We start from the raw sequence: 20,961 nt of genomic DNA, 5'->3' as shown, positions 1-20,961 counted from the left end.
AAAAAAATATATATATGAAAGAAAGAATGTAGAAAAAAAGAATAAAAACATATTGCAATATATGGATATCCATCTTCCACAGACTGCAATTGTATGAAAAATGGATACGGTTTTCATACATTTTTTAAGGATGGAAATGTGCAGGATGGTGGTTTTTGGATGTTGGTTATGGTGTAGTATACATATGAAAAATATATTTTTAAGTGATTTTTCACCTTTGTTTTTGAAGCTATTGTACAGCAGTATCCATGATTGTGGCTCCCAAAAAACTAGCCCAACAACTTAGGGCTGTTGGACCTTGGTAGTTTTCTTGAATCAGAATTTAAAGGGGTTATTCCAGACTATATATTTATTTTTTACTATCAGCCTAACTACCTGCCTGATGTGTCCAATGTCTGCTGGCACAGAGCTGTCACAGACCAATTCTGCGGCTCCAACAGTGCAACGACTTCACTTACGCTCTGCTCTGTTGACAAGGTAGGACTGCGGATGTCATGCTGATTGACAGCCAATTCCCGGCTGCATGACTGTAGGACACAAGTTGTTAATCAGCATGACATCAACAATCACGCTTGTCGCATTCACGTGCTATTATATACGGTGGGCTCCGAGAGTCAGGACTGTGCGGCATGCTCACTTGTTTATGATGAACATTGAGACTGTGCAACCTACTGGCGACTTCAAGTGTCCATGAAACACGGACCGTGTACAGAACGTATTGTACAGAATGTGCAGGGATCTCTGACCTGAGCTCAACAGCCTCATAAATGATTAAGAAGCTGTCAAATTCTCTGCATGTCGTCTTTTATGGCGTGAGGATTCTCTGGTGCTGGGAGCAGTGGGCACGTGACCGCAAGTATGTGCAGCGCCCCAGAGTCCTGGTCGTTGCAGTACTGTGGCTCCGCCACTAAGGGGAGCTATGGTACATCTGATGGCACTGAAGGAGTTCATCTGACCAGGTATCACAGACACCAATACATTTCACCGTCGGGCCACCAGGGGGAGCTAAGGGTTCTATTCATTAGGCCACTCCTCACAGACTGGTAAAACTGGGGGTCAGGCAGGAAGTTAGAGAGGAAAGCTGACTGGGTTGGAACCAGGCAACACCTTGTGGCAGAGGGTGCTGTGGGGGAAGATTCGGTAGGGTCCCTGTCAGGGGTGGGATCCTGCCAGAGGCCTGGCTACAGGAAAGAACGTAACAGGACCGTGCCTGCTCAGCATAGCGGCGGTGCCCAAGGAAGGATTAGAAGCGAGATAGATTGTGCTGAGTGAGAAACGAGATCAAAGCAAGAGGAGAACACCAGTAGGAGTCGTGCTGTAAGACCGAGGCAACATCCTACTGAGGCGCAAACAACCGGTGGCCGGAACGCCGAAGGAAGTATTTCTATATACAGCTTCAGGCAATACTTCGAACCTACGGCAGGACAGTCAGTCTCAGGCGGGCTGTCTCACCTAAATCACCTATGCAGTCTTGGGGGGCAACTTGTGGAGAGGGGCGACTCTAGGGTCCCGGAAGAGCTCTGAGCCTACCCGTCAAACGGGTGCCGTCCTAACCGTAACATCAGGGAGGGACGGAGGATTAGCAGAACATCATCTAATCGTGTTGTGAGGGAACTTAAGAAACAGACACAGCAGTTGTGGGGACTTTCCGTAAGCACAGCAGGGAAGGACCGCAACACATAGCGCTAGAAGGAAGGCACAGATTTCCACCTGCAAAGAGAACTCTGGAGGTGCCATCGGACCGGCCGGACTTGCGCAGCCTGGTTATCCGGGATCCGGACTGAGGACCCAGAGATCTTCAGTAAAGAGGTAAAGAGACTGCAACCTGGTGTCCTCGTTATTTACTGCACCGCACCACCACACTATCCACATCTATCATTCACTGTACGTCGCCTCCCCACCAGCAGGGTCACGGACCGGGCCTAGCCACCGTGACAACCCCAGAGCAGAGACTCAGAGGCCCGGTACCGGGTACCCCTCGGCCCTGCGGCGGTGGGGGCGCTGCATATGTGATTTGCATATATGTGATCACATGCCGACTAGATGGGCACTGCGATTCAAATGTATTGAGCAAGGCCGGATACAGACTAGTCGGAATGTGGCTGTAAGCAGGCAAATCGCCTACTTGCGATCACATGTTCACCCGCGGAGAATCCACACAGTGCAGTAAGCAAACTTGTTGCCTAAGGCTGGATAACCCCTTTAATTACTATTTAATACTTGTAAAAAAAATTGTTGTGTTCATAACTAATAAAATGTAGACTGCTACATCACATTCAGGTGAAGTTATATAGAAAAAAAAATGAGAGACATACTGTGCAAAGCGAAGATGTGCAGCCAGTATATAATAATAATAATAATAATTTTATTTATATAGCGCCAACATATTCCGCAGCGCTTTACAAATTAAGAAAATATAATGAAAAAATATATACCTTTATTTAAATTTAGAATACAAAACAAATAAAAAGGCATCCAATTGCTTGCACCAAATGCAACAGGCCAGCCGTAATAAGAGGCCCTTTTCTGTTCACAAGAGGTGTATAGCAATACATACAATAGAGTGTATCAGTAACATAATGATGACCAGATGTACAAAAATAGCCAAAGTACTTCTTAACTAACCCAAGATGTAACATCAGTAACTTTAAGTAAAAAAACAAACAAACAAAATATACATAAAGAAATCCCAATAAGGGTCAAACATGAGTTAGAAAAAGTTTATAAAGAGACAAAATTGCCAGACGTATCGCCAGGACTGTGGCTTCCTCAAGGGTCCCATTTTTTCTTACATTCTTGCACCCTGGAGTTCTTGTGCTTGTTTAGTTAGATGCTATTTTTCTATTATCTTTTTGTAAAACCAGCTTAAGTTTCTGATCTGGAGATGGCAATGGGGTTCATGTAGACGAGGCTTCCTCCATAGTTTTTATAGAAGACGGTTAGGATCTAACTATGGATGACTGATGGGTTGCGCTTAATAATTATGGATTTTTGCACAGTTCAGGATTATGCTGACCGATATATAGTTGGCAATTCTTGGTATGGGTATAGTAAATAGCCTTCAGTATAAAAATTCTCCTTACGATAACATATAGTATTATGGGAAAATTGGAGCGCCCAACAACTCTTTAGTGCTATAGGTGAAGGTACCGTACCATTGTCCTCTCCGCCCTCTCTTTATTTACAAAGTCCCCCTTCAATTATTTCAGATCTTCTGCCTCCACTATATATTCCACTCAGTACAAAGCGTCCGTCCTATTCTGGAGTGAACAAGTATGCTATCTGTTGTCTTGTGTATTAAAAGGTGTTGTTTAAAGTGTGAACAATGCAGATCTCAGTACACGGACCGCCATTGGAAAATCTGCCTAGAGCCTCTGTGCTAACCTGAGCCCTCTCTTCTCACTACACAGATCATCAGAAACTAGAGCGTGAAGCCCGGATCTGCCGCCTGTTAAAGCACCCAAATATTGGTAAGACCATAATTACCTTTTTTATTGGGCAGATTCACCACTTCAAAAAATTTTGCTTAATCTGACCAGATGTATGTCCTGAACCTGACGATTTTAGGAGGGCTACTGACTCTTCCCAGAAGGTGATCCAGTGTTTTTCCATTTCCTCTGCTCAATTATTTTATTCCCAACGAGATAAGCAATCGTCAAGGACGTAACCATAGTGGGTGGTGCAGGGGTTGTAATCGCACTCGGTCCCTGGAGCTTAGGGGGACAAATGAAATTACAATTACTGTTATTGACCTGTGATAGTTGGGGGCCTTTTTGGAGATTTTACATTGAGGCCTATGAACTTAAAATTATGCCACTGGCACCATCAATGGTATCTGGCAGTGGTCCTTCTGAGAACACCTACATGCTTGGCTGGATGTATATGGAGAGAGGGATAGGGAGGAATAATTGTCAGAGGACAGCTCTGTAATGTGAATTCTTTTTGGGGTCCCAAATTGTACAGACGTGGCCATACCTGTTAGATAATTGTTGGATGAACTTAGCTTTCGATGGGCTGGCTCTCCAGACCCCCCATAGACATGCACACTTGGCCAAGCATACATGCTTATGTATGGGGAAAGGAGGGTTAGCTTCTACCAGACACCTCTGGGGACAACATTCAACATGTCCAATTCTTCTTTACTGTGAGATCATCTCTGGAGGTAGAGTTCATAGGCCACATTATGGTCATATTGTCCCTCCAAAATTGTCGGGAACAGCCAACTTTATGTATGACTCCTACCTGCTTGCTCTAGAAAACCTTTACACGATTTATAGAAGTAGTCATGATTAGCCTATCCTGTAACCACAAATACTTCCTCTGCTAGATAGATTACATGTACATATTATTTTAATATCATGGCAAGGTTACAGTACCTACTGGCAATGTATGGGGCTGATTCCTCTATGTTGAGTTAGTATTTCATTATTTATGGACAATTCTATTTGTGGTAATATCAAAAATGATGTACCGAAAGTCAAAACTGCTTCCACAGCAAAACATGGGATCAGTTCTAGTATCAGTTTCCTACTGGGGTTTCTATCCTGGAGAAAACCAGTACGAGAACAGCACGATTCTGTCATAACAATTGGCATTTTGAGGTTGGCGACGTAACTCAAAATATCAATGATTGCTATCTCTACTCTATTCTTAAATGTCTCTTTCTCTTCTCTTTCTAGTACGCCTCCATGACAGTATATCAGAAGAAGGGTTCCACTATCTCATTTTCGATCTGTAAGTAATTGGCTAATTTCATCATTACCACTTTCAATAAATAAAACAAAAATGTGATATTTTAATAGCAAATTAAAGAGAACCTGTTTCCACCCCTACCATGTCTGTTTTACTAAATACACTATGTGCACATTCCATGAAATAATTATTTTCTTAGCACTTTGTGTTACACTGACTTAGTTATTCTTTCTGGAAATGCAAGAATAGTTTCGGTATATCTGTTCTAGTAAATACTTCTATTCCCCATGTAATAACAAATATGGAGCATCTTCTCTTAGACCTTGTATTGTGCGGTTCCTCTGTTCTTCCTCTTGGAAACACATGAATAGCTTGGCGATTGGATTTGAAGGGTTTGTCCCATAGGCAAAGTACACTTTAACCAATAGATCTTGGAATATTTATGAGTTCCACAATTGGATGTGTTTAAAAAAATGAATGTGCCCCTGCTGTGTACTGTGTAATGGCTGTGTCTGACCATGAAGAGCTGCTGCAGATCATGGTCGCACGTATAAAGCTCCTGGTGAGGGGAGAAAGTGAATCTACTGATAACACTACAGAGACTCTCAGCTGCTTGTTTGTGTGAGGGAACACATTTCCCTGCCTATTTTTTTTTCTTATCACAGAAGTGAGTATTTATGTCATTGTAGGAAGGGGGAGCCAGGGAGGTAGCCATGGCCGACAGCAATCCCTGTATCACTCCCTGGACCCCCTCCTGCGTAAGTTCACATCGCTCTGTTGCAGTACCTTGTAGCTGGCTCTCTGCGCCATCTGGACTTGCCCGGTACGGAGATGCATTCCTCACAGACGGTCCCGCAATAAAGGAGGCACACTCCAGCTCAACTTCAATGTTAACTCTTTTACTCAGCACAGCTTGTTCAAATACAGGCACTTTAAGTATCACAGTTGATTTGTTCCTTTCTGTCCCTTCTCTGTCCTTTTCTTCACTATGCTCAGCCGAGGGTCAGACCGAATCTTCCAGCCCCGCAGGATCTATTCCATCCGGAATTTTTGCCTCACATGGGGGAGTCCTACACCGCTTCGCCCCGGTTCTAAGTACTGCCACCCAGGCAAAGACCTGCCACATCTTGCTTGTGCTGCCCGGCTGAACAAACTCCTCTCTCTATGGGGACAGATTCCTTCAGCTGCGTCCGCAGCGTTCCCGTACTCCTTTCCTCCTAGAGGAATTCTTTGGTGTCCTGTTCTATGCTGGGCACCTTTCTTAATGTTGTGGGGCACAGTGACTCTTGGCTAGGCAGCCCAGTGAGCTGCACAGTCGCCCAGGCCCTGACTAACTAGGAAGCACTAACTCCTCTTATTCCCACTGTGCCCCTCCTACTCTAACTATTTACTATAATGCCCCCCCCCCTCTAGTGGCCAACTATGGACACTACGCCCCTAGCACTATACTAGGCCCGCGGACAAACTTTCCCTATAAAACATATGTGTGTGCAAACAATGGCATGTAAACAATCAAATATTCAGAGCCATATACAATAGGTACAGCAATGCTCTTGTACATGGTGGTAATACACTTTATGTGTAGCAGTACCACTGTGTACGAACACATTAATTACAAACACTTAAAGGGGTTGGGGAGAAGGGAACAACAATACTTTCACATCCCCTACATCATCATCTGTCCAGTGAGCTCATCATAAATCAAGCCAGTGACATAAGAGCTCAGTGTCTGCTGGAGCTCAAATGTGGGATAACCCCTTCAAGCATTTTTGCTGCCACCGTCTTACAATGTCCGATCAGTGCGGACACAGTCTGGCAAGGGAAAGGACTCATGGTGGCCTCTTCATTGACCTCATGTCATAGCTACCAAAGGCTAACATGGTACAGAGCAAGATGGCAATGGAAGCTGGAATGAGGGTCTATCCTCTTTAACGATGAGTCCCGTTTTTCTCTAGGATGCAATGATAGTCACAGACTGGTCTGGAGACCATGGGGGTAACACCATGAAGAGACCTTCAATGACGTAACGTCACACCAGTCCTACATGGTGTGACATGACATAATCTATGGTAGCTGGGCCTCTGTGGTCTTCATTCCAGGTCCACTAACAGCTCGGCGTTACATTGATTTAGTTGTTTGGTCCAGTGGTACCGCCATTTCTCCAAATTGTCCCAGGAGCAGTTTACCAACACCTTGTACTACTGTGAGCAGCCTGTGGGTCTAAACGTGCTACTATGTCCTGTAGTGTCTCTGGATTTGTCTCCCACCAAGCACATCTAGGCCAGCATTTGTTGGCAATTGCAAAAAGAACTGCCAGCAGCAGATCTTGATGATATGTGCAAGTGCATTCAGCATGGAAGAACATTCACCAGACAACCATTAATAACCTCATTGATAGCAGACAAGGCTGTGTGTGGATTTCTGCATTTGGCACTCTTTAATAAAGAAATAGAGAGATTTTGAAAATTTTGTTTCCATTTTTCTATTACCGTATTTGCATATCATTAATATGTCTATTCATCCTGTGATTTCCATAATTCTAAGACTTTTTCATCCTGGAGTTGTAATTTCAGTGTTGAGGAGTCTATATTATTATTATTATTGTTTATTATGTACCATTACTATATCATTTTCACAATTGCTTAGTTAATCAAGTGAATTGTGACAATAATAATAATAATTGACTTGGATTAAGCTGTGTTCACACACTGCAATCGTGCTGTGTTTTTTAAATGTGATTGCAGTAAAAAATAAATAAATAAACTGCAGCCGCAACACGTGACCCCCTTGGGCTCAGTACATATACAGTACAGCCCTGCAAGTAATATGGTTTTAACAATAGTGTGAAATCGCAGTGATATGGTTTTAACCCTGGTAACAAGTTCTAGAAATGCTGTCATCCCCCTGTTCCAACTAATGCACAATAATACTTTGAGTTTCCGCTAGGAATGTAGGAAGCCACTTGCAGGGCCACTAAGAGTCACATGTGGCTCCTGCGAAACGATAGGGAGGGAGATGTCACTCCTGCACTGCTGCTGATGAATCCACAATGGATTTCAACAGATAAAATGTATTCATAAAACAGATTTACAGGGTCAACGTGTTTCGAGGCCGCGCAGGACCTCTTCATCAAAACAGAAACCAGGGTGACAGAACCGCCCCTAGGCCTTCCTCAAAGGCATCCATTAGCACGATAAAACTGTTCTTAACGTTGCGGCTGGTGAGGATGAGTTGTCCACACAGTGCCAACTTCATTATCTGGAATGCTTCTTCTGCCTGATGGTTCCACAGAACCCTGACCGATTTTCTTTCCTTTAAGAGATTAGTCAAAGATGCCTATCTCACGGCAAAATTAGGTATAATTCGTTGGTAATACAGAATGATGTCAAGGAATGCTCTTCTTACTTTCATAGTAAGAGGCAAGGCCCACTTTTGAGTGGCTTGAATTTTGTTTAATTGGGGTTTGATAACACCACGCATAATCATGTACCCCAAATACCAGGCTTCCTCTAGACCTATAGAAACACGGAAAACATACAGGGCTTCTAAGGAGATGGAACATCATCATAACAACACATTAGATGTAAAAGCCAAAATTATTGGATGTGCAGGACACACTAATTAGACTATATTACCACAAGAAAAACAGTGTACTAGTCCAAAATATTACAAATATAAATTTTATTAGAAATACAAATACAACAGGTCATGAGTGACAGCAAAAGCTAAAATTGGCAAACACCTGCAACCTGCATGGTAGGGGGACAGAGTGGCATAGACACTCAAACAGTCAAAATTAGACATACCGGTAGTTTAGTGCCCAGTCTGGAGTGCCAAACATTCATATAAATGGTATCCAACCACTAGGGACAGATTGATATCAACAAGGCATTCATATGACATATCTAGTAACATACCAAGTGATGACGAGCGATGAGTGATGCGCCATGCCGTCTCCCACCCTCCCGACGCGCGTTTCGGATGAACCTTCCTCTAGACCAGAGGTGTCAAACTGCATTCCTCGAGGGCCGCCAACAGGTCATGTTTTCAGGATTTCCTTAGCATTCCACAAGGTGCTGGAATCATTCTGTGCAGGTGATTAAATTATCACCTGTGCAATACAAGGAAATCCTGAAAACATGACCTGTTGGCGGCCCTCGAGGAATGCAGTTTGACACTTCTGCTCTAGACCTATTGCACATTTTTGGGGCAAGTCCGCACTCAGCTTTATTTTGCATTGTATCCACAGCTGTGGCTGTAATTACAATACTCTCCAGCGGGTATGTTTCTATGCACATACTGGGGGACACGTAACGACGTTCATATATGATTCCCCTCACTGCCTCACACCCAGTAATAATGGCTCCATGTAACATATGGATGTATACAGGGTATTGCTGTCTTTCGTAGTTTAGAGAGCCATCAGAACCAAGAGTAGAAGATCTGACAGGTTTGGATCTTTTTTGCTGAGCTAGACAAAGTATTAACAGACACTCTACAAAAGCAAAAGGTAGAATATTGTAATGAAGACTGTTTAGAAAGTTTCTTTATGGAGATATCTTTATAACTTATAGATTGTTGGGGCTACGACCACTGGACCAGCACTGATCGTCAGAATGGGGCACTTTTTTTTTTTTTTTAACTCTGTTTATTAAATTCATAGTAGTTTATACAGGTAATGATATCCAATAAATATCATGAATTTAACACTTAACCGGAAAAAAACCCAACCCTCCCTCCCATCCGAATGGGGCACTTTTATCGTCATTTGGGCTCATTCAGATGAGCGTACTAAACGTCTTGGTGCTGTCCGTATGCAAAGCAGATGGCATATGGACAGCACAACGACCAATGCAAGTCAATATGGCAGTTCACATGAACTTTTTTATACACGGACTGCTGGCATGCGTGTAAAAAAAATCACAGCATGCACTAATTTAATCCGTTTTTCGGTTCACACTCGCACATTATAAGTCAATGGGGGGTGCATGATCCGGATCATATAGGTGGTATCCGTATATCATGCATTTTCATGGATGCATTGCAATTATTCAAATAGGAACCTGTATTTAGCTTATTATATTTTAATATGTTGTTTTATAAAATGGACATCATTTGGATATCAGACGGATATAAAAATCATCAGGTTTTTTTTCTAGATGAAACCTTACTTTATTCATGCCAAAGAACACTTGAATGCTTGACAGACCCCTAGTGAATGAATGGGAGGGCAGTCGGGCATGAGCACCGCCGCTCCATTCTAACAGGGGTGAAAGTTCCCCGTTCTGACAATTGGTATGTCTCCCAACGACTGGACCCTCGAGATCTTAATGTTATCATCTATGCTGTGTTTTCACTTATTTTCACTGGACAACCCCTTTAACTTTGCATTTGCAAAGCAAATGAACAATTTAAAAAAAAATTCAGTTTGAATGTGGTTTTTAAGGATCACGACTTAATATTTTATCACATGTAGATCAAGTTCTTATTTAGGAATTGCTGCAGTGGCAAATTACGGTTTGTATTGCAATTTTAAACAGATGTCACTTCATGTAAATTCATGTATTCCAATATGGTGAGAAGTGATGAGCGACATTATACTCTCTGTAAAAGAAGACGATACTGCCCCCTAGCTTGGAGATCAGAAGGCGCATGCATTATGATTGTCTTCACCCTTGCAGAAAACATGACAAATGCTTTTGCTGTTGTGAACCCTGAAACATATCAGCTACTTTAATAAATGTGGTGCAGACTTTTACAAAATAAGAATTTGTCCAACGTATGCCTAACTACCTGCTTACAAGTGTATGCTTATGGAGCGCCCCCACTGCCGCAGGGCCGAGGGGTACCCGGCACCAGGCCTCAGAGTCTCTGTTCTGGGGGGTTGTCACGGCGGCTAAGCCCGGTCCGTGGCCCTGCCTGTCAGGGGGACGTCCGGTAAAAGAGTGGTGAATGATGGTGAAGTTGTGAAGTGCCAGTCGCAATAAATAACGAGGACACCAGGTTGCAGTCTCTTTACCTCTTTATTGAAGGTTTTAGAATCCTCAGTCCAGAGCGCTGTCAACAGGGCTGTTTGAGACCGGCCGGTCCAAAGGCACATCAGGAGTTCTCTTTACAGGTGGGAATCAGTGTCTACCTTCTAGCGCTGTGTGTTGTAGTCCTTCCCTGCTGAGCTCCCGGGATAGTCCTCACAACTGATTCTGTCTGCCTCCGATGTTCGTCCTCTCTCCGTCCCCCAGGTGATATGGTAGGACGCACCCGTATGACGGGGTAGGCCTGGAGTTCTTCCGGGACCCTAGAGTCGCCCCTCTCCCACAGCTGCCTCCGTTGTCTGCTTAGGTGATTTGTGTGAGACAGCCAACCTATAATTGGCTGTCCGGCCGTGGTTTGCAGTAGTACTTAGAGTCTCTTACTTGCTCGGCGTTCCGGCCACCGACTGTTTGTGCCTCAGAAGGATGTTGCCTCGGTCTAACAGCACGACTCCTTCTGGTCCTAATGCCTCTTTTCTGTATTCCCGTTGTTCACTGGTTAGTTCTGCTCTTAGGAGTCTGCCAGGATCCCATCCCTGACAGGTCCTCTCACTAGCTCTTCCCAGTTACTTCTCTCCCTGTCTTCCTGTCCAACCCCCAGTTTTACCAGAGTGTGAGGAGTGGCCTACTAGATAGAACCACCCCTCCTGGTGGCCGGAGTGTGAAGTGAAGTGCGAGTGTTACCTGATCAGAGAAACTCCTTTAGTGCAATCAGACGTAACATCACTCCCCTTAGTGGCAGAGCGACATCACTGCAACGACCAGGACTCTGGGGCGCTGCACTCCCCCCGGTTAAATCCAGTACTCCCGGGCTGGGAAAACAAGAACAACAATACATGTTAACAGAAAACACACAAAATTTTGAAATAGCATAAACAATTAAACATAACAGTGCTTCCCTTTATGGGAGGTGAGGACTCTTGAACGTTGCAAAAGTTAGGTCATGCACAGTTTATGACTCTCAGTTCAATGATTGAAACAGCGGGGACCCCGGGTAAACAAAGGGGTCCCCCCTTTGGAAAGTTTTTGAGCAATTCACCGTCCATTACTCTATTGTCCATTTTACAACCTGTAACAAAAGATATGTACACAAACATTTTCAACTAAATAGCAGCCCTTATTAATACCTCCAAGTTTTGTAGCGGAGGGGAGTTTGATTCTGAGTGCTGCGCGTGGACCTTCGCAGCGCAGGGGTTGCTATTGACCTAACAGGGCCCGCTATACTTGCTACCGCTGGTGTAGTGCACTGTCTTCTGGCTACACTTCTAGTGAGTCTGGGTAGCGCTGGCAGGCTAGAGCTCTCAGGGCTGCTGCTAGCAACAGTGGGTACGGCAGGCTCACCGATAGCAGAGGGAGGATCTGCCAGTTCAGCGGTCGGCACAGCATCTTCAGGTAGGGCTTGTTGAGGTTGCGGGGCCAGATGGTCGGGTACTACCATTGTTTCTGGTGGGTCCGGCTGTGGGAACGTTAGAACAGGTACCACGATGGCGTGATTTATCTGAGTCCAGGACTGGGGAAAGTCTCCAAGGACGGTGTGGATCATCTTCTCCTTTTCCACCGGTGGGGAGATTTCTGGGGCCGCGTCCTTCTCTCTCAACTTATCGGGGCAGACCTTAAAGTGATCCCTGGATATCGCTGTCGAGGTCTCCCCTCCGTCCTTGCTGATGAGACAGACCTTCGTGTTGTCGAAATCGGATGGCAGGATGGTATACGGTTCCGCTTCCCATTGGTCATCGAGCTTGTGTAGTCTCCTCTTTCGCTTGAGTACTTGCTCACCAGGGGACAGGGGAATCGCAGGAGCACGCTGGTTGTAGTCCCTTTCTTGTTTCTGCCTAGCCTGGGCAAGACTTTTTTCCACGCACTCCTGTACTTGGCGGTACCTTCGCTGCCTTTCTGCATCCCAATCCGCATCCGACGAGGTATCTTCGGGGACTAGGACCCCCATGTCCAGATCAACAGGTAACTTTCTAGACCTTCCTCGCATCAGGTACGCTGGAGTGCAATTGGTGGAATTTACTGGGATGTGGTTGTACATATCCACCAAGTCAGGCAACTTGGTCGGCCACATGTTCCGTTCCTCCACGGGTAAGGTCTTCAATAAGTCGATCACCACTTGGTTCATCTTTTCGCACATCCCATTGGTTTGAGGATGGTATGGGGTGGTTCTGATCTTCTTACACCCGTACAGTTGGCAGAACTCTTGGAACACTTCTGCTTCGAATGCTGGTCCCTGATCGGTCAGTACCTTCTCCGGGTAGCCGTGGGGCCGACAAAAATACTGCTGGAAGGCTTTGGCGGCAGTCCTAGCTGTTAGATCCTTAACAGGTACGACCACCAAAAATCTGGAGTAGTGATCTACGATGGTAAGGGCGTAGATATAGCCTGACCGGCTAGGTGTCAGTTTCACATGATCCAGTGCGACCAGTTCGAGCGGCCGTTTGGTGATGATAGGCCGCAGGGGAGCCCGTTGACTACCACGGTCCTTCCTGCGTAGACTACATGGACCACACTCCCGACACCACTTCTCAATGGCTCTCTTCATGCCAGCCCAATAGAACCTCCCTCGGAGTAGTCTCTCTAGCTTCCTCCATCCGAAGTGTCCGGCTCCATCGTGGTAGGCTCCCAGAACCATGGGCGCATCTCGCCTTGGCACCACTATCTGCCACACCAATTCATGAGTACGTGGGTCGATGCTCCTCCGGCACAGCTTGCCATCATGGATAAACAATTTGCTTCTCCCCTTCCACAGCTGTTGGGTCTCCTGTGGATCATCTGGGCCAGGGTGCAACCCTACCTGCGTCAAGAGCTCTTTCACCCGACGGACCGCGGGGTCACCATCCTGGGTTTCCGCCCATCCGTGATGGGGCAGGGGATTCAGCGTGGCATCCGGTTGGTTCTTGTGCCTGTTCTTCACATGATGAGAGTTCTGAGTGGCTTTGGGGCGATGGAAGGCAGGCAGCTCCACCTCTTCAAGTGCCTCCGGGTCTTCTCCCGTTTCTGGCAAATTGGGCATTCGGGACAAGGCATCGGCATTAGCATTCTTGTGTCCTGCCCGGTACTTGATGGTGAAATCATAGTTGGACAGCCGGGCCATCCACCGCTGTTCCAAGGCCCCGAGTTTGGCAGTGTCCAGATGCGTTAGCGGATTGTTGTCCGTGAAGACGGTGAATTTCGCGGAGGCCAGGTAGTGTTTAAACCTCTCTGTCACTGCCCAGACGATGGCAAGGAATTCCAGCTTAAAGGAACTGTAGTTGTCAGGGTTTCTTTCCGTGGGATGGAGTTTTCTGCTGGCGTAAGCGATCACCCTCTCTTTGCCTTTCTGGACCTGGGACAGCACGGCTCCCAATCCCACATTGCTGGCATCCGTGTACAGCACAAACGGTTGGTCATATTCGGGGTAGGCCAGTACCTCTTCACCCGTCAGTGCCGACTTCAAACAAGTAAAGGATCCCTCCAGCTCCTCATTCCAGTCAAATGGGGTGTTCCTCCCCTTAGTCTTCTTTGGTTGTCCCACCAACAGGTTTTGCAAAGGTGCGGCCTTCTTGGTGAAGTCCTTGATGAACCTCCGGTAATAGCCGACCAGCCCGAGGAACTGCCGGACTTCGTGGAGGTCACTGGGCTTTGGCCAGTCCTTGATCACCGTGACCTTGTCTGGGTCTGGGGCCACTCCTTCAGCGCTCACCACATGGCCCAGGTACTGCACTTTAGGTTTCAGCAGATGACACTTGGACGGTTTCACCTTTAAGCCAAAGTTGGACAGAGCTTCAAACACCTCGGCCATGTGCTTCAGATGGTCTTCGTAGGTCTTAGAGAAAACAATAACATCATCCAAATACAGCAGCACGGTTTCAAAGTTCATGTGTCCCAGGCAGCACTCCATCATCCTCTGGAACGTCCCTGGAGCATTGCACAATCCGAAGGGCATGTAATTGAATTCGCAGAGACCCATTGGTGTCGTGAAGGCCGTCTTCTCTTTGTCCGCCTCCGCCACAGGAACCTGCCAGTACCCACTGGTGAGATCTAAGGTAGAGAAATAGTTAGCAGATTTTAAAGCAGCCAGAGACTCCTCTATCCTGGGCAGTGGGTATGCGTCCTTATGTGTAATGCGATTCAACTGCCTGTAATCAACACACATCCTCATGGTGCCATCTTTCTTTTTAACAAGGACTAATGGAGCTGCCCAGGGGCTACAGCTGTCTCTCACCACCCCAGCCTCCTTCATTTCCCGCAACATGTCTTTGGCACACTGGTAATGAGCTGGGGGTACAGGACGATATCTCTCTTTTATGGGTCAGTGATCTCCCGTGGGGATATGATGTTGGATCCCTTTCACCTGCCCGAAATCTAAGGGGTGTTTGCTGAATACCTGCTCGTACTCGTGTACCACCCTGTAGGCCCCCTGTTTTTGATGGAATGGGGTAGAATCAGTGCCCACATGCAATTCCCGACACCAGTCTTTCGAGTGCTCTGCAGAAGCGTTGTCCCCTGCCACGTTTGACGGGACCAAGGGTTCAGGTGTCTGTATCACACTATTATTAACAGTGAACAATTTGGCGAGTGTGGCATACTTGGTGAGGTGAACTTCTTCCTCCCCACAATTGAGGACACGTACAGGCACCCTCCCCTGGCGAACGTCAACCACCCCCCTGGCGGTTAGAATAGTAGGCCTATTGTCTGAATATACGGGTTCTACCAAGGCCTGGTAGTCCTTTCCCCTGAGGCCTATGGCTGCCCGACACCATATTAACATTTCACTCCTGGGGGGTATCGCGATGGGGTTTGAATCACTCACAGTGACACGACCAATCTCACCACCAGTCAGCTCTACCTGCTGTCTCTGCATCAGAGCTCTGATTTCCTTCTGCAGGGCACGTTGCTCACTGTGACCAGCAGTTTCTGCCACCTGTTGCAACAAAACAATAACTTCTGCAAGACAATTTTCTATAACATTAGTACCAAGAGTCATCATGGGATTACATTCTCGACGATCAATATCAACAATCACAATCCCTTGGGCTTTCAATTCCACCCGCCCCACTTTGATGGTGACTTCCTTATACCCCACTTGTGGTAACGGCTGACCATTACTGGCTATTATGGTGAAATCATCGTCAGGGCCACGAGTAATATCGGTGTCCTCCCAATACCGTTTATAAAGCACGTAAGGTATAGTTGTCACCTGAGAACCGGTGTCCAGCAAAGCGTTCAAGGGGATCCCATCAACCACTACAGGGAGAACTGGTCGTCCTCCAATGTATTTGGTTCTCCAATGCTGCGGGCCTGACCGTCCTACTCCTGGGGGTTGGCCCTTTGCCCCAGGGGTTGCTCGTTTAAAGGACAGTACCTTGCAAGGTGGCCCACCTGATGACAGCGGCGGCAGATAGGTCGTCCATCCTGATGGAAGCGATCGTCGGCCCGGCCTCTGGTCGGCGGAGTCCTCCTCTGTCGCATCCAAGGAACATCCTCCGGTCTGGAGGCCAGCTGGATCTTCTCCTTGGGGGCCTCCTGTAGGGACTGCACCGTCCGGGCCAGGGCAGCAACGCTCTTGGTCAGCTCCTGCATCTGGAGGCGGAGTCCTGCAGGGGAATCGTCTTCTAGGCTCTGGGCATCGGCCTCGGCGGCGACTGGAACATCCGACGCCACCTCCTGGTGGTATGTGAGAGCGGGGCGCCTGAGAGGTGCTGCACGGCTAGGCTGTCGCTCCTGCAATTCCTGGATAGCTTTATCCTTGAATTGCGCAAAAGTCAAGTCTGGATTTTGCATGGCCAAGAAGTACAATTGGCCCCGTTGGTGACTGCACAGGAGCCCCTCAATGAACCGCTCCTTCAGAAGTTTATCCTCATCCTGCATGCTGTCGGGGTCACTCTGCTTAATGGCCCGCATCGCCTCCTGGAGATTAAGGGCATAGTCCCGTAAGCTATCCTGCGGTCTCTGTTTGCACCCATAGAAAGTCAATTTAATTTCTGTAGCTGTACGGGTATCGAAGGTGGCTTTAAGCTTTGCAAAAATCTGCTGTGCCGTTCCCTTATCTGCGGCGGGCCAGGACTTCACTTCTCTCAGAGCTGCTCCAAAGAGTTGGCCGATTATCATATGAACCTTCTGAGGCTCGGTCAGGGGATAGAACTCGAGCAGGCTGCAGAGCCCTTCTTTAATGTCAGTGAATGTATGTGACTCCCCAGAGTATCGCGGGAGCCAGGCCGCTCCGGGCAGGTATGGCATAGAGAAGGGCATTATGGCCTTTGTGGTAGCGGCAGTGTCCACCTGGCTGATGGGGGGGCGGGCTCCGGGGCTGCCAGTGGTGGTATTAGGGCCGCGGCTTCGCCCGCTGCGGGGACCGGAGCTGCCCCTGCGTCCGCGGCTGCAGCCGCCACCTCCTCTCCTCCCGACTCGGACATGGCTGTCCCTTCCTCCCACTAACCTGCTGGAAGTCGGAGTTCCTCTTCCGGGATTGGCGCCTTACCGCGCTTTCCGTTCCGCGCTTCTTTTGGCCGGTTCCACCCACGAAACTAAGGCTCCTCCCCCCGTGCGCGGCAATGGCGAATTTTGGCGGTAAATGGCAATACACAGTCCAAGCACAATAAATCACAGTTCCAAGGCACACATGACCTGATTCTTCAGGCTTAAGTAGATCCTGTTCGTGACGCCAAAATGGAGCGCCCCCACTGCCGCAGGGCCGAGGGGTACCCGGCACCGGGCCTCAGAGTCTCTGTTTTGGGGGGTTGTCACGGCGGCTAAGCCCGGTCCGTGGCCCTGCCTGTCAGGGGGACGTCCGGTAAAAGAGTGGTGAATGATGGTGAAGTTGTGAAGTGCCAGTCGCAATAAATAACGAGGACACCAGGTTGCAGTCTCTTTACCTCTTTACTGAAGGTTTTAGAATCCTTAGTCCAGAGCGCTGTCAACAGGGCTGTCTGAGACCGGCCGGTCCAAAGGCACATCAGGAGTTCTCTTTACAGGTGGGAATCAGTGTCTACCTTCTAGCGCTGTGTGTTGTAGTCCTTCCCTGCTGAGCTCCCGGGATAGTCCTCACAACTGATTCTGTCTGTCTCTGATGTTTGTTCTCTCCGTCCCCCAGGTGATATGGTAGGACGCACCCGTATGACGGGGTAGGCCTGGAGTTCTTCCGGGACCCTAGAGTCGCCCCTCTCCCACAGCTGCCTCCGTTGTCTGCTTAGGTGATTTGTGTGAGACAGGGTGAGATCCTGCTCCCCTATCTCTCTGAGACAAGGTGAGATCCTGCTCCCCTATCTCTCTGAGACAAGGAGAGATCCTGATCCCCTATCTCTCTGAGACAAGGTGAGATCCTGCTCCCCTATCTCTCTGAGACAAGGAGAGATCCTGCTCCCCTATCTCTCTGAGACAAGGAGAGATCCTGCTCCCCTATCTCTCTGAAACTAGAGGAGATCATGCTCCCCTATCTCTCTGAGACAAGATAAGATCCTGCTCTTATATCTTTTTGGAACAAGAGTAGATCCTGCTCCCTTATCTCACTCAGACACTGCAGCTTCATTGAAGACATTATAAAGTAGTATTGAGCAGTGTAACTGTAAATCCAGCACTGTGAGGTGAAGTAAAACATTTACTAAAAAGCAGCAGCAGTGTTGGTGTGCATAGAACCTTAGATATGGAAACATTCCGATAAAACAATCTGTAGTCTGCAAATAGATTGCAAAGACTAGATGCTTTATTCAGCTGACAAGGAAGGAAAAACCTTTGCCATGTAGTGTAATACCCTACTCCCTATCAGGGCACCTCTTTTGTTGACATCCTGTCATAATGAATGGGGCTGTCTTCATGAGACAAGTATTGAGTCACATCTATGTATGTATGAGAAGCACAAATTGGTGCCAGTAGCACTATAGATTGGATACTTGTGCATATAATAAGGTGCAGACTGTTAGACCTGTTCACTGTTAGTCACTCAAAACTCCTCACGGGAACATGTTTTCTAGCAAAATGAAAAAAAAAAAAAAAGGACATACAAATAATCATTGATTTGGTAAATGTAAAATTGCCTGTAACCTAGCAACACTGACAATTTTCCCTAATAGAACTATGCATGTGTCCCACTGTGTCTTACAACGGCATGGTGCCAGTCCCCGGTCTAAGGATGCAGCATGCATGTGCTCTGGTTAATAAGTAGTCTGTGCTACATGTATCTGAGAGCGATGTATTAGCTTACAAATACTGGCTGCCCCCTAAAAAAATAAAATTACAATTTACGTTGAGGTGATGACTATAAATACTAACACTGGAAAAAGCACTACCCTAAAAATCTAAATACAAGCCTTTTTTTTATACGCTCACTAAAAGCTGAAATCTGTAGTATAGTATAATGTAGGAGAGCAATAAGACTGTGATGGCACAAAAGACACAATAGTGATATCTCGAGGTTAGTTTCCTTTAGTGATGAGCAAACATGCTCGGATAAGGTGTTATCTCAGCATGCTCGAGCGCTAACCGAGTGACTTCGGCGTGCTCGAATATTATGTTTGAGTCCCTGCGCCTGCATGTCTTTTGGCTATTTCAACAGCTGCAACACACGCAAGTGCAGTGCCCCAGAGTCCTGGTCATTGCAGTATTGTCGCTCTTCCACCAGGGGGAGTGATGGTACGTCTGATTGTACTAAAAGAGTTCACCTGACCAGGTATCACAGTCACACACTACATTTCACACTCCGGCCACCAGGGGGAGCAAAAGGTCCTATTTACTAGGCCACTCCTCACAGTCTGGTAAAACTGGGAGTCGGATAGGAAGTTAGAGAGAAAGCTGACTGGGGAGACCCAGGGAGGACCTGTCAGGGGTGGGATCCTGACAGTGGCCTAGCACGAGATAGAGCGTTACGGAGCTGCGCCTGCACCTCATTGCGGCAGCATCCTAAGAAAGGACACGAAGCGAAGTATATTGTGGAGAAGTGAGAAACGAGATCACAGCACAAGGAGATAACACCAGGAGGAGTCGTGCCCCGAGATCGGCAACATCCTTCTGAGGCGCGTAGCCGGTGGCCGGAACACCGAGGGAGTAATAGGCTCTACGCATTACTTCAGAGACCGACAGGACAGTCGATTCCAAGTTGGCTGCCCGACCTTAATACCTATGAAGACAACGGAGGCAATTGTGGGAGAGGGGCGTCTCTAAGGTCCCTATAAAATAACTCCAGGCCTACCCCGTAATACGGGTGCGTCCTATCCATACCATCTGGGGGACGGAGAGAGAAACAGAAACATACACGATGGTTGTGAGGACTATCCTGTGGTGCTCAGCAGGGAAGTACTACAACACACAGGCGCTAGTAGGTAGGCTACTGATTTCCACCTGCAAAGGGAACTCTGGATGTGCCTTCGGACCGGCCGGTCTCAGCCAGCCCTGTTAGCAGTGCTCTGGATTGCGGATGCCAAAGCCTTCAGTAAAAGGTAAAGAGACTGCAACCCTGTGTCCTCGTCATTTACTGCGACCTACACCATCACCATCTACACCTCAAGGGAAGCCCTGGGGACATACTTCACCTGTGGGAAGTTACACCATCTAGCTGCCATTCCAGCACCCCAGCGGACCCCTAGCAGCGTCGGTCACCCTGACCGAACACCACAGGTGGCGTCACGAACACTTGACAAACTTTCATCACCTTTAATTGGGCGCCCCTTAGCAGGGCCACGGACCGGGTCGGGCCACCGTGACATCCCCAGAACCGAGACAGAGGGACCCGGTACCGAGTACCCCACTGCCCTGCGTCTGGGGGCGCTCCACATGGATTGCCTAATAAACAGACAATCCATGCATGTGTCTCATCATAGCGTGATCCGATTCTCTAGAAAATGTCTCCGTTCTGACAATCCGTGGAAATCAGACTGCACTCAGATGTCATCCGAGTGCAGTACGATGTTTCTCATGGACTCATTGACTTGCAGTGTAATCCAAAATCCAGCATGCAGCAATTCTTTCCACGGACTGACTCAGTCCTAGACAAACATCTGACATGTGCACGGCCGCATAGACTAACATTGGTTCGAGTGCAATCTGAAGTTTGTCAGATCTCCCGCGGTTGGAAAATACAGCCATGTACACGAGCCCTTATAATCAGTAGCCCCCTTAAGATGGGGATATAGTCATAGCGTAGGAAAGGAGCCACTAATCTAGATACCACTATAGCATCTTGTCATGTCTCATTGATCTCCTCCATTATTAGACTAATTAGCTATTTATTGGAATATTATCCCTATTATCTCTCGGTGTATATATATTA

General features: G+C 47.3%; 1 protein-coding gene across 22 annotated transcripts in view; it reads left to right on the top strand.

The window, feature by feature from the left end:
- The window catches only part of CAMK2B (calcium/calmodulin dependent protein kinase II beta), a 181,075-nt gene that overhangs the window by 90,407 nt on the left and 69,707 nt on the right, over window positions 1–20,961 (top strand). For all 22 annotated transcript variants that reach the window (XM_077262711.1, XM_077262700.1, XM_077262713.1 and 19 more), the window contains 2 exons: window positions 3,411–3,470; window positions 4,680–4,734. In XM_077262711.1, the coding sequence (XP_077118826.1) occupies window positions 3,411–3,470; window positions 4,680–4,734 (115 nt within the window). The remainder of the gene's footprint in view (window positions 1–3,410; window positions 3,471–4,679; window positions 4,735–20,961) is intronic.

This window comes from Ranitomeya variabilis, chromosome 5, assembly GCF_051348905.1.
Source record: "Ranitomeya variabilis isolate aRanVar5 chromosome 5, aRanVar5.hap1, whole genome shotgun sequence".
Classification (NCBI taxonomy): Eukaryota; Metazoa; Chordata; class Amphibia; order Anura; family Dendrobatidae; genus Ranitomeya; species Ranitomeya variabilis.
This window is presented reverse-complemented; position numbering and strand designations above follow the sequence as displayed.